General features: G+C 42.3%; 1 protein-coding gene across 1 annotated transcript; it reads left to right on the top strand.

Annotated features, from left to right (window-relative positions):
- Window positions 1-14,091: 14,091 nt before the first annotated feature.
- On the top strand, window positions 14,092-15,056 carry LOC149924893 (nicotinamide N-methyltransferase-like). Its single transcript, XM_090160801.1, has 3 exons — window positions 14,092-14,218; window positions 14,332-14,545; window positions 14,601-15,056. Exons 1-3 carry the CDS (start codon window positions 14,092-14,094, stop codon window positions 15,052-15,054), a joined length of 795 nt encoding a protein of 264 aa, XP_090016927.1. The 3' UTR covers window positions 15,055-15,056.

Here is a 15,056-nt window from a genome sequence, read left to right on the forward strand (position 1 = left end):
CTATATCACTCATGGGCGGTCTGTGTTCTTCCTCCAGCTCCTGCATGTCCAGTACTTTGAAACCTCCTTCGGTCAGCCCCTTTTGGACCATCTCAATGGTTTGATTCAGACAGGGAAATTTGATGTCGTTGACTATGTAGTAATTTCCATTGCTAAAACCTTTGATTAGAAGATATCCTCCTGGTCTCAGAATGGTGGCTATGTTCTTGACGGCCAAAACGTACTTCTCGTACGAATCGCAGGCAGACTCCAAACATCCCGCGCTAAAGGCCAAGTCAAAGGGTTTGTCCACTTGGGAGGTGGGTGGAGACTGCAGGACGTTAATATGGACGACCCCTTTGACTTTCGACTTGACCCTCGTTTCGATTTCGATCGCTCCCTTTTCCAGATCCCTGAGTAATCAGCGTGTCTGTTACTCAGTTTCTTAAGACCAAAGCTACAACTTACTGAAAGCCTTCCTTCTGCGCGCAATAACGGAACAGATGGTGGTGTCTGGGATCAGGAATCGGGTTCGCTAGCCACTCATTGACCAGATCCAGATTCTTTTGGCTGAAGTCGCTGTAGACTAGATTGTCGCACACTTTACTGAAAGGACTCATGCGATGGATGATTGGACCGCACCCGATATCAATGCATCTTTCAAGTGGACCTTTCAACATACCTGCGTAAAGCCCAAGTTAATTAACGTTCTTACTGTATAAAATTTTAAAAGAATTTATAATATTCTTAAAATTTTGTTAACTCTAATAACTATTTGATTATTCCAAAACGGTAACCTTTTTCGAATAACTATTTGATTATTCCAAAACGGTAACCTTTTTCGAAGGCTTCGTGTAATTTATCCAAAGTGAATCTCTCAACGGAAAGGACGTCTTTGAAAAATACCGTCAAAAAGTAGGTGGCATCGAACTCTTCGTTGTACTGTTGGCGCACACGGTCGTCTATCGGTTCCTTTTGCATTATTTCTATAGAACGGCGCTTTTATGATCTATTGGAGAAAAAGTCTACGCAACCTCTGTATCCAGTCGCTCAATGAATAATAGCTCCGTGCTTCACTACATATTCAAATAATCCGTGTTTTTGGCGAATTTAGTGGCAGATGGGACGACAGATAAGGTACTCTCGTAACGGTGTAATCACTAGTTAACGATATTCCTTTTTGGTAGAGGTTGCCATGTACTATACAGTCCGTGTTCTAATGGCGAAAAAACCATGTCACGCGTGTACTTGAATAACAACAAATACACGTTTTTACATCTTTTTAAAAACAGTGTGAGCTAAATAAAACCCGTATATCAGTAATATTAGACGGGGAGTAGATTAAATTGTACGCAATTAAGTTTAGTCTACACTCCTACAATTTTTGACACTTTGAAAAAGTGCCTTAACCTGTCTATGAAGCTTGTGACATTTGAGTTTGAAATATCCTAAAATATCACGGAAATGCTATATCCGTCGAAACCCCTGTGTTTTTCTTCAATTGAAAAACCGTCGCGTATTTAGTATTTTTTGATCGATTGTTGATCTTCGGTACGTTACCCGATCTTGGACGAAACATTTTTCATTTCCCATTAATTTAAACAGTTAAAATATCATAAGCTTATGTTATGACATATTTCATTTTATTTTAATTAAATTAAATTAAGGTAATTTTTGTTGTTTCATAACATTTCGCATTAAATTGCCGAAATGTTTATAATTCGGCTTTGGTGCAGTAAAATGCGCGAAAAACAAATTTCCTAAACTATTGTAAAAAGGTTTTACATATTTACTGAAATTAAATTTTGATGTAGCTTTCTAGTAAACGTGATTCTCCTTTTTGATTAATATACACATATTTTAGATCTTATCTTTCGGTAGCAGTGATGCCAAATTGAGTTAAATTTCCCATATTTAGGGAAATTTTGACCCCCCAAAACGGTAAAAAGGGAAAAAGTAAATCCGACCAAAAATCAGCTAAATCTAGGTAAATTCGAGGGGAAAAATTATTTTATTCAAAGCTAAAATAAAAGTATTATTTTCGTCAGGACATTTGTTATTTTTGTTTTACAACGTCCCAATGAATTGTTTTACGCAAATATCATAGTTTTTAGTGTTTTAGAAAACTGGGAAAATTTTAGTCCAAAAAGTGAAATTTCAAGGGTCGATTCTGACAGCCATCTTGTCTTGACACATTAAATCGTTGTGACGCATATTTCCATTTGATCGTGGAGATGAGTCCTTTCACCGTCCCCCGTTCAGCCTTGACGCTGTCCTTTCAAATCCGGATTGCGTCCAATGATTTGATTTTCACGCTTGGCGTCGATCGAAATTTACTTTACTGGTTTCCGGACGAATGTCTTTCTGTTGAAGTTTCACCTGCTCGTTCGCTCTCGCCATTGTAACTGCCTTCTATAAGATGAGTTCGTTTACTAGCTTAAGTTTCTCGGAGAGGGCTTTGTCGCGGATTCCAACTACGATACGGTCGCCAATCATCTCGTCGTGGAGGTCAGCATACTCGCAGTTCTGTGTAAGACAGTGATGAATTCTTACACGCGTTCCCCCTCTTCTTGAGTTCGGCAACTGATCTTGGTTCTCTCGTACGTTCTGTTCTTCTTTACGACATATTGGCTTTCGAGGTGGTTGGGGACTACGTTGCAATACGCTTCGTCTTCCCTCGTGAGTTTGAATGGCTCGTAAAAAGTCTCGGCATTTCTTAGCGAAATTTTTCCAATATTTTTTCCATATTTTACCTAACTCAAATCAACCCAACCCATCCCAACTTAACCTGAGAGAGATTTAATATATTAGAACGATATATGGTGAGATTAGAGTTCTTGCACGGTGATTGTAAAACCCCTCCTAGGGAAGAGGTAAAAATGTATTACACAATTAAAGCCGATAAGAAAACACGTAAAATAAATAAAGAAGTTCCGAGTTAGGGAAGCGAAACAAACACTTGTGTTGCCGCGAAAACTGCACGGCCTGGGAGAGCTTATTTTCAACTATACGTGGCGGACTGAAACACCACGATAGCGACCCTTTTTCCTTGTAAACTAATTGTAACTGTTAAAATAAATCCCTACTTCACTAAATTTAAAATACTTTATATACTATTTACAATTGCACTCATTTGGAGTATTCGTTAGGAAACAAAATATCTGCTTTGCAGAACGCGCTGCTTTGCAGCCGAACTCGTTAAAATCTAAATTAATTCTGTCGTTCTAATTTTCATTACAATCGTGAGTTTTCCAATCAAATTATTTTTTACACAGTATTTAAGGTTTAAAGGTTATAATACACAATTAATTTTAGTATACCAAGATAAAAATCATACTAGTTTGATTTTTATATTTTAACCTTTTAACTCTGGATTTATCGTATGTTTTTTTTTTACAATTTTACATTTTATATTTACAATGGTTTTATTTATAGACATTTTTTAAGCTACGCAATATTTTATTTTACAAAGACCGAAGAGCGATACAAATAACTCAATTTAAGAAAATAAGTTTTTACACTCCCCGGAAATGCAGTTTGAAGTAACTGCATTAACTAATGATATTTTATACTTATTCATCATTACAAATTTCCAGTGGATATAAGAGTTGTATTGGTCTGCGGATAACACTGCCGTTTGACGTACGAACGACACACGAACGAATTTTACCATCACGTCCATTCATAGTCTCAGTAACAACGCATAATTTCCACATATGCTTAGGAATTTTGTCGGTATGTAGTAACATCACATCTCCAACTTTCACGACCGTTTCGCGTTTCGCGATCGTGACGTGATGCGCCTAACGCAATTCTAACATATACTCATTTTTCCAACGATTCCAGAATCGTTGGGTAAGTAGCTCTTGATAGCGCACGCGTCTATCTATCGTCTGACGCGTTTCGTTTCGCGGTTCCAAGTTTACGTTACTCGGTGGTAAACTAGTCACTCTTTTTCCCAAAAGTAAATGAGAAGGACATAGAGCAGAGGGTTCATTGACCTGGTTATAAACGAAGCTTATTGGTCTAGAATTAATAGATGCTTCTGCCTCTGTAAGCACGGTTTCCATTTCGGTATAGTTCAAGGTAGCACGACCCAAGATTTTCTTTAATGTGGTCTTCGTAGAACGTACAAGCCGCTCCCAGAAGCCACCCCACCAGGCTGCACGCTCTACTATATATCGCCATTCAATTCCTTTCTCGCCTAAAAACGCTTTGACTTCGGGTTGATCGATGCTTTTCCAAATAAATTTCAGCTCTTGATTAGCCTGTTTGAATGTCTTCGCGTTGTCTGAATATACGACAGCCGGAATTCCTCTTCTTGAAATCATGCGACGAAAAGCGAGTAAAAAGTCAGAAGTGTTTAGAGACGGTACTAACTCCAAATGCAGAGCTCTTGAAACTGCACACGTAAATAAGCATATATAAGATTTATCCAGTTTCTTATTGTTCTTGACGAAAATTGGCCCTGCAAAGTCAATGCCGATGATCGAAAACGGGGGAGACTGTTCAATCCTTTCCTTCGGCAATGGAGCGGTATCAACGACGCACGGCTTAGCATTTAATCTCTTACATATAGAGCATTTTCTTAGTACGTTCTGAGTCAGTTGTCGGGCTGTGTTTGTAAATGACTTCTCCATACTAAGAGTTCCGCTAATCGCTGTTTTTTCAAAATGATGATAGGGTGCTTCTCATGATATTCCATATTGGATTTTTCAAGTCTACCGCCAACACAGAGTACCTTGTTTTCATTATAAACCGGTCGGAGCGTAGTAATTTTCAAGTTCCTTCGCGTTTACTGCTCCTTCGTTCATTTTTCTTTTACGGAACTTGTCTACGCGTCTGAACATCAACGCGGTAATTCTCAAGACTTTGGACAATGAACTGTGGTTCTTTAAATCTATCAGATTTTGTAACCCGATTGTCTCTTCACAATGGACGTTCAAGACTAGCTTACGTTTTTCGTCTTCTACTCCAAATGGCGCGGATGGAAAACTGCTAGGAAGCTTTGGCCAAGAATCTTCGTTTTCCTTAAGCCAGGAAGGCCCTTGCCACCACAGCTCACTGTCGATTGAGTTTTGCGCAGTCAGACCTCTAGTGGGGAGATCAGCTGGGTTCCGCGTGCCAGGAACGTGATACCAATTTTCTTTGTCAGCCAATTTCTGTATTTCATTAACCCTATTTGACACGAAAGGTTTCCAAGCGTCGGTAGAATTTTTCACCCAATGTAGGGCTATAGTCGAATCTGTCCAATAGTAGGTTTTGACGTCCTCTCTTTGAAATGTATCTTTGACGTATTTTACTAATCTCACTACCAGCAAACACCCCATCAATTCTAAGCGGGGGAGAGTCAGTTCGGTAAGTGGCGCGACTCGAGCTTTAGCCGTAATCAAGGATACTCCAATTTTTCCCGTTAACGTCGTGAATTTTACATACGTGACTGCCGCGTACGCTTTAGTACTCGAGTCACAGAAGCAATGAATCTGGAGTTGCTTGATATCGCCGTCTGCTTCGTAAAAATATAGGTATTCCAAATTTCCGAAGAACAGGTAATTCTCGTGACCACACTTCGAACTTATCTCCGGGATCTTTCGGTAAGTTATCATCCCATTTTAAGTCCTTGATTTTCCACAAGCTTTGGAAAAGAAACTTCGCTCGTATCATAAATGGAGCCAAAACGCCAAGCGGGTCAAAAACCTGCGCTACCGCGCTTAACACGAACCGTTTAGTTTTCTTCAAATTTTGAAGAACATCAATCAAATTTGCAAGGTTAAAGGATAAATTGTCCCTTTTAGGATTCCAAATGAGACCCAGAATTTTTCGATCGTCATTGTCAGCTTCGCTCTCAAACAATGGAACGCCTTCAGATTTTAAATCCTTATTTCCCCACATTTGTTTTAATTCTAATGAGTTAGAATTCCACTTCCGCAATTGCATTCCGGCCTTCCCAACGATAATATTTACCTTTGATGACAGTGAAAATGCTTTTTCGGAATCTTCGGCGCCCGTCAGTAAATCGTCCACGTACAGATCGTTTTCCAGAGCTAAAACTTCAGGACTTTTGTTATCAAATTGGCTTAAATGAGTCTTAACCGTCGCCGCTAGCAGAAACGGACTCGCTGTAATGCCAAATGGGACGCGAGCCATTCGAAGTGTACGATATTTATTTTCTACAATTCGGCCATCTTCATCGTAAACCCATAAAAAACGTACAGAATCTCTATCTTCTTCCGCTAAGGAAACTTGTAAAAAGGCTTTGGCAATGTCTGCCGTTATCGCAATTTTATGTACCCTGAATCTAAGAATCAGTTTCAACATCTCGGGATTAAGATTCGGACCACTCGATACTAAGTTATTGAGAGAGGGTGCGCCCTTGCCGTGCGCCGACGCGTCGAATACAATTCTCAACTTTGTAGTTGAGCTACTATTTCGAATAACTGGCTGGTGCGGTACGTAATAAGATCCTGGACCTGGGGGCGTCTGTACTTCTTCCGATATGCCTAATTCAAGTTGTTCTTCCATTACTTTCTTGTAATCGTTAAATAAACTTGGATTACATTTGAATCTACGAACTAGACCTTTCATTCTTTGAACGGCTACTGCCATATTGTTAGGAAGGCTTTCTTTATCCGTTGTCCATGGCAACCGGACCTCATATCGTCCATTTCTAAAATTAACGTTTCTTTTAAATTGTTCTAGAACTTGATTACCTTCTAGGTAGGATTCGGGCTTGCTAACGATACCAATAGCTTCAAGTTCCCAAAAACTTTCGAGAATTTTTGACACTTTAGTTTCTTCAACTCTAACTCTCAGTGACGTTATTGAGCAATTTACGGTATTAATTCCGACGTTCTGAGAGTTAACCGGACCTTGAATTGTCCATCCCAGACGCGTCTCAATTGCAACGACTGACGAGCTTAATCGCTGAATATTTCCCGATACTATTTCCCAGTAGTAGTCGCCTCCGATTAATAAGCTTATACTTGCACAACTTTTATTGACATTCATTACATCGGTTATCTCCAAACCTCGTTGTTCAATTATGTCCGTTATTCCGTCGCAGTCTAATAGAGTCACCGCTTGGCAAAGGAAAGGGACTTCTATGGCCTCAATATAAATCTTCACCAGAGGATCTCTCGAATTTTGTAAACAAAGTTTTACTTTTCTTCGTTTTTGTTCTACGGGATTCTGATTGCCAAAATTACTAATCGATATATTTAGCTCTTCTATTACTGGCAAATTTAAAGCACGATAAATGTCTTCTTTAATAAAGGTAGCTTCGCTTCCTCCATCGAATAGACAACGAATTTGAAATTGCGCATGACGTTCGTCAGTTGGATTTCTAGCTATTGCATTTGCCGTTTGCAACAATACTGTTTTTAGATTTGACCTTGTAGATACCGTCGTAACAATAGGCTTGACAATTACTTCTTGTTTTTCAACTGGACTTTTAATACTAGTTTCAGTTTTCTTCTCTTGATTAAGGTTGGCCTGATTATTTTCGCAAATGGCTACGTTATGGGTTCTTTTGCATAAACGACATGACCTAAATTTTGATCTACATCGGTTCATCGTATGATTGCGCCTTAAGCAAATAAAACATCTTGATTCTTCTCTAATTTTGGTTTTCTTGTCTTCGAGGGACATAGCTTCGCAATTTATAGAACTATGCGCCGTCGTTTTGCAAAATATACAAAAACATTTGTCCGACTGAGTGTCCGATACTTGGGTAGCTAAGGCATTTGCTGAAGCCACTTTATACGGATGTCTATTTTCTGACTTTGAATGTCTATGCCTATCTCGACTGTCTTGTCTTTCGTGGAAATTTGACGAAGTGTCATTTCTCTTTCCATAATGGGTATTCAAAAATTCCGCCCTTTCTCTAGCTTCTAAACTCTTTCTTAAAAAGGCTAGAACTTCGTCCACATTCCAATCCGTGTCTGAATGACGGGTCAAGCTATACGATAATCTAATATCTGACGGAAGGCACTCTAGAATTTTTGTACACAAACTATTTCCCGGCGAATTAGTGTCTACTCCTAAACCTTGAAGGCATTTTATATTGGTAAGACAGGTGTTGTAAAACTTACGAAGCGCTTTAGTATCGTTAGACTTAGGGACAGGTTCTAAATGTAACAATTGCGATTGATGTTTATGAATAATTAAATCGTTTCTCCCGTAGTCCCGTTCTACCACCGCCACCAATTCATCGTACGCCTCGTTGGAGGCAGTCAAATTTGCAAGTGCATCTTTCGCGTCGCCTATTAAATATGAAGCCAAATAGTTATATTTTTCTACCTTTGTAAGTTCAGTTTGTCCAATCGATGACTGAAACCGACTCCAAAATCCTTTCCACTGCATTATGTCCCCATCGAACCTCGGCATTTCAAGTAACGGAAGGTTAGGAACCGGGCGCGAGCGCACTGAAGACACGACACTCCCACAATCAGAAACCGAATCACTTCTGGAGTTATTTGTGGTTTCTTTCCGTATCCGTCGACTAGCCCTTTGTTTCCAAAGAGTTATGTTGTCTCGAAATGTGTGTGCAGCCTTCAATTCCGTCTCCAGTTCGTCAAGGTCATCTATAAGATCTTCTAACTTTCGGTTTACTTCGTAGAGCTCGACCTCTTTTAATGATAGCAGTTCCAACGTCTCTTCGATGTCTTCAATTGACGCAGTCTGGTCATTCACCATTAGCTCCAACTCATCTCTTAATTTGCTTGCTGCCACATTGATAATATCTTTACTCAGCTTAGTCTTAGCCACTTCAGTGGTTCTACTTCTGGTAGCCATCTTGCTTCGATGGTAACTGGATATTGATGTTCGACAATTGTCCCGGGTTTCGGCACCAAAATGTTGCCGCGAAAACTGCACGGCCTGGGAGAGCTTATTTTCAACTATACGTGGCGGACTGAAACACCACGATAGCGACCCTTTTTCCTTGTAAACTAATTGTAACTGTTAAAATAAATCCCTACTTCACTAAATTTAAAATACTTTATATACTATTTACAATTGCACTCATTTGGAGTATTCGTTAGGAAACAAAATATCTGCTTTGCAGAACGCGCTGCTTTGCAGCCGAACTCGTTAAAATCTAAATTAATTCTGTCGTTCTAATTTTCATTACAATCGTGAGTTTTCCAATCAAATTATTTTTTACACAGTATTTAAGGTTTAAAGGTTATAATACACAATTAATTTTAGTATACCAAGATAAAAATCATACTAGTTTGATTTTTATATTTTAACCTTTTAACTCTGGATTTATCGTATGTTTTTTTTTACAATTTTATATTTTATATTTACAATGGTTTTATTTATAGACATTTTTTAAGCTACGCAATATTTTATTTTACAAAGACCGAAGAGCGATACAAATAACTCAATTTAAGAAAATAAGTTTTTACAACTTGAAAAGAAAATACCGATAGACAAAAACTAACTATGTAGACCACCCAGAGGTTCTACCCTTTATTCATCTTATCTCTGCTTGAGCCCCTGTTATAATACATATTATTTCGAGCTCGAGCTTGAACCCATTTCACGATTCACATTACTCGGAGCTTGAACCCGAGCCCGTATTAAAAAATAACGTACCAAGAGCTCAACCTTGAGTCCGACATAATACTTGAGCCAGTGCTTGAGACTGATTTTGGTAGTTATCATCCCTGAAGTGAGCCCGAGCCTGAGACCGATTTGAATACGGTTTTCGTATCTGAGCTCAATTTCCTTCCAATTCCTAATATTGTTTAGCCCTAAGCTAACGTTTGAAATTTATTAAGGCAAAACAAGCGTTAGAAGCTAGCGCGGCCTAGCGCCGTCTGGATTCCCGGGCTCAGGGCTGCGTGTCCGCCTCTGACTGTCTTCCAGGTGTGCCAGTGATGCCGGAATGGAGCTCGAAAACACTAATTGGGCTATTTGATAAATAAATTCGGGTTGAGCAGCCTGAGCAACTCTAAGAGTCCAGAGCTGTTGAAAGGGTTTAATTGTATCATGTTGAGCAGAGCTACAATATAGCAGAGATCGGCGGACTCTGGGCTCTAAAGAGTCCGAGAGCTATTTTTGGGCGTGAGCTCGACTCTTCCCTTCCGGAGAAAAGAGAAGAGCGCGAGCGCGAGCTCCATCCTTTGGGAAAAAAGAGAAGAGCGCGAGCGCGAGCTCCATCCTTTGGGAAAAAAGAGAAGAGCGCGAGCGCGAGCTCCATCCTTTGGGAAAAAAGAGAAGAGCGCGAGCGCGAGCTCCATCCTTTGGGAAAAAAGAGAAGAGCGCGAGCGCGAGCTCCATCCTTTGGGAAAAAAGAGAAGAGCGCGAGCGCGAGCTCCATCCTTTGGGAAAAAAGAGAAGAGCGCGAGCGCGAGCTCCATCCTTTGGGAAAAAAGAGAAGAGCGCGAGCGCGAGCTCAGCCGCTTAGAATAAAAGAGAAGAGCGCGAGCTCGAAATCAGCCTCTGAAAAAAAAGAGAAGACCACGAGCTTCAGCTTCTGAGATAAAAGAGAAGAGCGCGAGCGTGAGCTTCAGCGCCGCCCTTAGAGAGCGAAATTTAAAACAATTGATTCCCGCCTTTCTTCACGAATCACATCACGTGGTGCTTTTTCTGAATGTGAATTTCCCAGTATCTATCGGCCTCTGAGAGAGGGCGCTTCTCATTACGAGCAGACCGTGAGCTCTAGCTCTTCCTCTTAAAAGAGCGCGAGCGTGGGCTCGCCCTCTTGTACTAAAAGAGATGAGCGCGAGCGTGGGCTAACCCTCTTGTACTAAAAGAGATGAGCGCGAGCGTGGGCTCGCCCTCTTGTACTAAAAGAGATGAGCGCGAGCGTGGGCTCGCCCTCTTGTACTAAAAGAGATGAGCGCGAGCGTGGGCTCACCCTCTTGTATTAAAAGAGATGAGCGCGAGCGTGGGCTCGCCCTCTTGTACTAAAAGAGATGAGCGCGAGCGTGGGCTCGCCCTCTTGTACTAAAAGAGATGAGCGCGAGCGTGGGCTCACCCTCTTTTACTAAAAGAGATGAGCGCGAGCGTGGGCTAACCCTCTTGTACTAAAAGAGATGAGCGCGAGCGTGGGCTCGCCCTCTTGTACTAAAAGAGATGAGCGCGAGCGTGGGCTCGCCCTCTTGTACTAAAAGAGATGAGCGCGAGCGTGGGCTCGCCCTCTTGTACTAAAAGAGATGAGCGCGAGCGTGGGCTCGCCCTCTTGTACTAAAAGAGATGAGCGCGAGCGTGGGCTCGCCCTCTTGTACTAAAAGAGATGAGCGCGAGCGTGGGCTCGCCCTCTTGTACTAAAAGAGATGAGCGCGAGCGTGGGCTCGCCCTCTTGTACTAAAAGAGATGAGCGCGAGCGTGGGCTCGCCCTCTTGTACTAAAAGAGATGAGCGCGAGCGTGGGCTCACCCTCTTGTACTAAAAGAGATGAGCGCGAGCGTGGGCTCGCCCTCTTGTACTAAAAGAGATGAGCGCGAGCGTGGGCTCGCCCTCTTGTACTAAAAGAGATGAGCGCGAGCGTGGGCTCACCCTCTTGTATTAAAAGAGATGAGCGCGAGCGTGGGCTCGCCCTCTTGTACTAAAAGAGATGAGCGCGAGCGTGGGCTCGCCCTCTTGTACTAAAAGAGATGAGCGCGAGCGTGGGCTCGCCCTCTTGTACTAAAAGAGATGAGCGCGAGCGTGGGCTCACCCTCTTGTACTAAAAGAGATGAGCGCGAGCGTGGGCTCGCCCTCTTGTACTAAAAGAGATGAGCGCGAGCGTGGGCTCGCCCTCTTGTACTAAAAGAGATGAGCGCGAGCGTGGGCTCACCCTCTTGTATTAAAAGAGATGAGCGCGAGCGTGGGCTCGCCCTCTTGTACTAAAAGAGATGAGCGCGAGCGTGGGCTCGCCCTCTTGTACTAAAAGAGATGAGCGCGAGCGTGGGCTCACCCTCTTTTACTAAAAGAGATGAGCGCGAGCGTGGGCTCGCCCTCTTGTACTAAAAGAGATGAGCGCGAGCGCGGGCTCGCCCTCTTGTACTAAAAGAGATGAGCGCGAGCGCTTGCTCACCCTCTTTTACTAAAAGAGATGAGCGCGAGCGCTTGCTCACCCTCTTTTACTAAAAGAGATGAGCGCGAGCGTGGGCTCGCCCTCTTGTACTAAAAGAGATGAGCGCGAGCGTGGGCTCGCCCTCTTGTACTAAAAGAGATGAGCGCGAGCGTGGGCTCACCCTCTTGTACTAAAAGAGATGAGCGCGAGCGTGGGCTCGCCCTCTTGTACTAAAAGAGATGAGCGCGAGCGTGGGCTCACCCTCTTTTACTAAAAGAGATGAGCGCGAGCGCTTGCTCACCCTCTTTTACTAAAAGAGATGAGCGCGAGCGTGGGCTCGCCCTCTTGTACTAAAAGAGATGAGCGCGAGCGCGGGCTCGCCCTCTTGTACTAAAAGAGATGAGCGCGAGCGCTTGCTCACCCTCTTTTACTAAAAGAGATGAGCGCGAGCGCTTGCTCACCCTCTTTTACTAAAAGAGATGAGCGCGAGCGTGGGCTCGCCCTCTTGTACTAAAAGAGATGAGCGCGAGCGCGGGCTCGCCCTCTTGTACTAAAAGAGATGAGCGCGAGCGCTTGCTCACCCTCTTTTACTAAAAGAGATGAGCGCGAGCGCTTGCTCACCCTCTTTTACTAAAAGAGATGAGCGCGAGCGCTTGCTCACCCTCTTTTACTAAAAGAGAAGAGCGCGAGCGTGGGCTCGAACTACTCACTGTGAAAGAGAAGAGCGCGAGCTCGGAAATTTGGTTTTTGCCTATCTCTGCAATATAGTGATCCTGAGCTTGAGCTTGTCTGAGTATTTTGAAACATCGAGCTCGAGCTTGAGCCTTTAGTAGTTTTAAAACATAGCCAGACCGAGCTCGAGGCCACCATTTTATTTGTTAGTAGCTATAGTGAGCCTGAGCCCGAGACCACCCGTCGATTTGTAAATATAAAGAGTGCGAGCCCGAGATAGTTTGTAGGTTTTAAATCTATTGAGCTCGAGAACTCACATCGGAGGGGAAATTTAGATTGCGAGCTCGAACCTAAGACCCGACCAATAATTGGTGAGCGCGAGACCATCCGTAAGCTCATATACAAATTGAGTGAGGTGAGCTCGAGCCCAGCTCGGGGCGTTGACCTATGCTTTGCAAACGATCATTTATAGAACGCATGAATACAGATGTATCAAAAAACAAAGTTCGCCAAGAAGGAGATAATATTATTTCATGCCCGTATTCCATTTAAGCGGGTAGCATAAAATCATGGATTAATAATAAACCTTAAATTTGCGTGAAATATTTCTTCTGGCCATTCACGGCTTCGATAAGTAAGTGCCACACTTATTTATTACTTCTGGCCAAACACGGGTTCGATAAGGAAGTGCCACACTTATTTATTACTTCACCTCTTACGCTTTATATTGTTATACTTTGATATTAATATTAATATTTAATCGAAAAAGGGTTCAAACATCTTTTCCCTTCCTCTCCGTTATCCCCTATTGATAGGGAATTGCAACTGCTGGCAATTTTGACAGCGCTTACAATGCCTGATTTAATCCTTCAACGTGTAGAGGTCGGGAGAGCGATCTGACCGTCGGTCGCAATGGAGGAGTTACGAGGGAAAGCAAAAAAGATGTTTGAACACTTTTTCCTAGGCCTTTAAACCCAAATTAGTCAATTGGTTTTTATATTCTATCATCTTCAAGAAATTTTCCAGCGGAAATTAAACAATTCTTAAAATTATTCTATATTCAAATTCCCTGAACTTTGGAACCTTCGTAACGTTTACGTAAAAAATATTATCATCAACACAGCGCAGATAAATATACTCGGGTACTCTATATCTCTTTCCATCTACCACTAAACAAGTCAAAAACGTTTTTATCCGAGTTCATTAAACTGTGGAAATTTCATAACGTCTACTTAAAATATGATATCATCAACACAGCGCGCTGAGTACTCTATCTCTCTTCCCATCTGTCACAAGTCCAAAACGCTTTAATCCGCTGAGACGAGAAACACGTAAAATTCATTTTCTGAGTGACTTGAAACAGAGATAGTTTTGACTCTTTTCCCAGTTACACGTAGAAGTCATTATCTCTGTTGAACGCGTTGGTTGGTAAAAATGGACCAAGTACGCAAACGGTACAATGAAGAGTTCGATGCCACCTACTTTTTGACAGAATTTTACAAAGACATCCTTTCCGTTGAGAGATTCACTTTGGATAAACTACACGAAGCTTTCGAAAAAGGTTTCCGTTTTGGAATAATCAAATAGTTATTAGAGTTAAAAAATTTTAAGTATACTAAAATTCTTTCAAAATTTTAAACAGTAAGAACGTTAATTAACTTGGGCTTAACGCAGGTATGTTGAAAGGTCCACTTGAAAGATGCATTGACATCGGGTGCGGTCCAATCGTCCATCGCATGAGTCCTTTCAGTAAAGTGTGCGACAATCTAGTCTACAGCGACTACAGCCAGAAGAATCTCGATCTGGTCAATGAGTGGCTAGCAAACCCGATTCCTGACCCCAGACACCACCATCTGTTCCTTTATTGCGCGCAGAAGGAAGGCTTTCAGTAAGTTGTAGCTTTGGTCTTAAGAAACCGTGTAACAAACACGCTGATTACTCAGGGATCTGGAAAAGGGAGCGATCGAAATCGAAACGAGGGTCAAGTCGAAAGTCAACGGGGTCGTCCATATTAACGTCCTGCAATCTCCACCCATCACCCGACTGGAGGAACCCTTCGACGTGGCCTTTAGCGGGGCCTGTTTGGAGTCTGCCTGTGATTCGTACGAGAACTACGTCTTGGCGGTCAAGAACATAGCCACCATTCTGAGACCGGGAGGATATCTTCTAATCAAGGGTTTCACAGACGGAAATTATTACATAGTCAACGATACCCGTTTTCCAAATTTGAACCAGAATATTGAGATGGTCCAAAAGGGGTTGAGTGAAGGAGGTTTCAAAGTACTGGACATGCAGGAGCTGGAGGAAGAACATAGACCACCAATGGGTGATATAGGATCAGGGACTCATATCTGCGACCACAAAAGCTCCTTCTTCGCAGTTGCCCGAAAAATATGAAA

The sequence above is a fragment of the Leiobunum rupestre genome, chromosome 10 (genome assembly GCF_980474605.1).
Source record: "Leiobunum rupestre chromosome 10, qqLeiRupe1.1.hap1, whole genome shotgun sequence".
NCBI lineage: Eukaryota > Metazoa > Arthropoda > Arachnida > Opiliones > Sclerosomatidae > Leiobunum > Leiobunum rupestre.

What these genes read in the sequence shown, in the direction of transcription:
- LOC149924893 (XM_090160801.1), top strand. Translation starts at nt 14,092, where the DNA reads ATGGACCAAGTACGCAAACGGTACAATGAAGAGTTCGATGCCACCTAC. An exon ending in ACACGAAGCTTTCGAAAAAG is followed by an intron (nt 14,219 to 14,331) that starts GTTTCCGTTTTG and finishes GGCTTAACGCAG; the next exon opens with GTATGTTGAAAGGTCCACTT. An exon ending in GCGCAGAAGGAAGGCTTTCA is followed by an intron (nt 14,546 to 14,600) that starts GTAAGTTGTAGC and finishes CTGATTACTCAG; the next exon opens with GGATCTGGAAAAGGGAGCGA.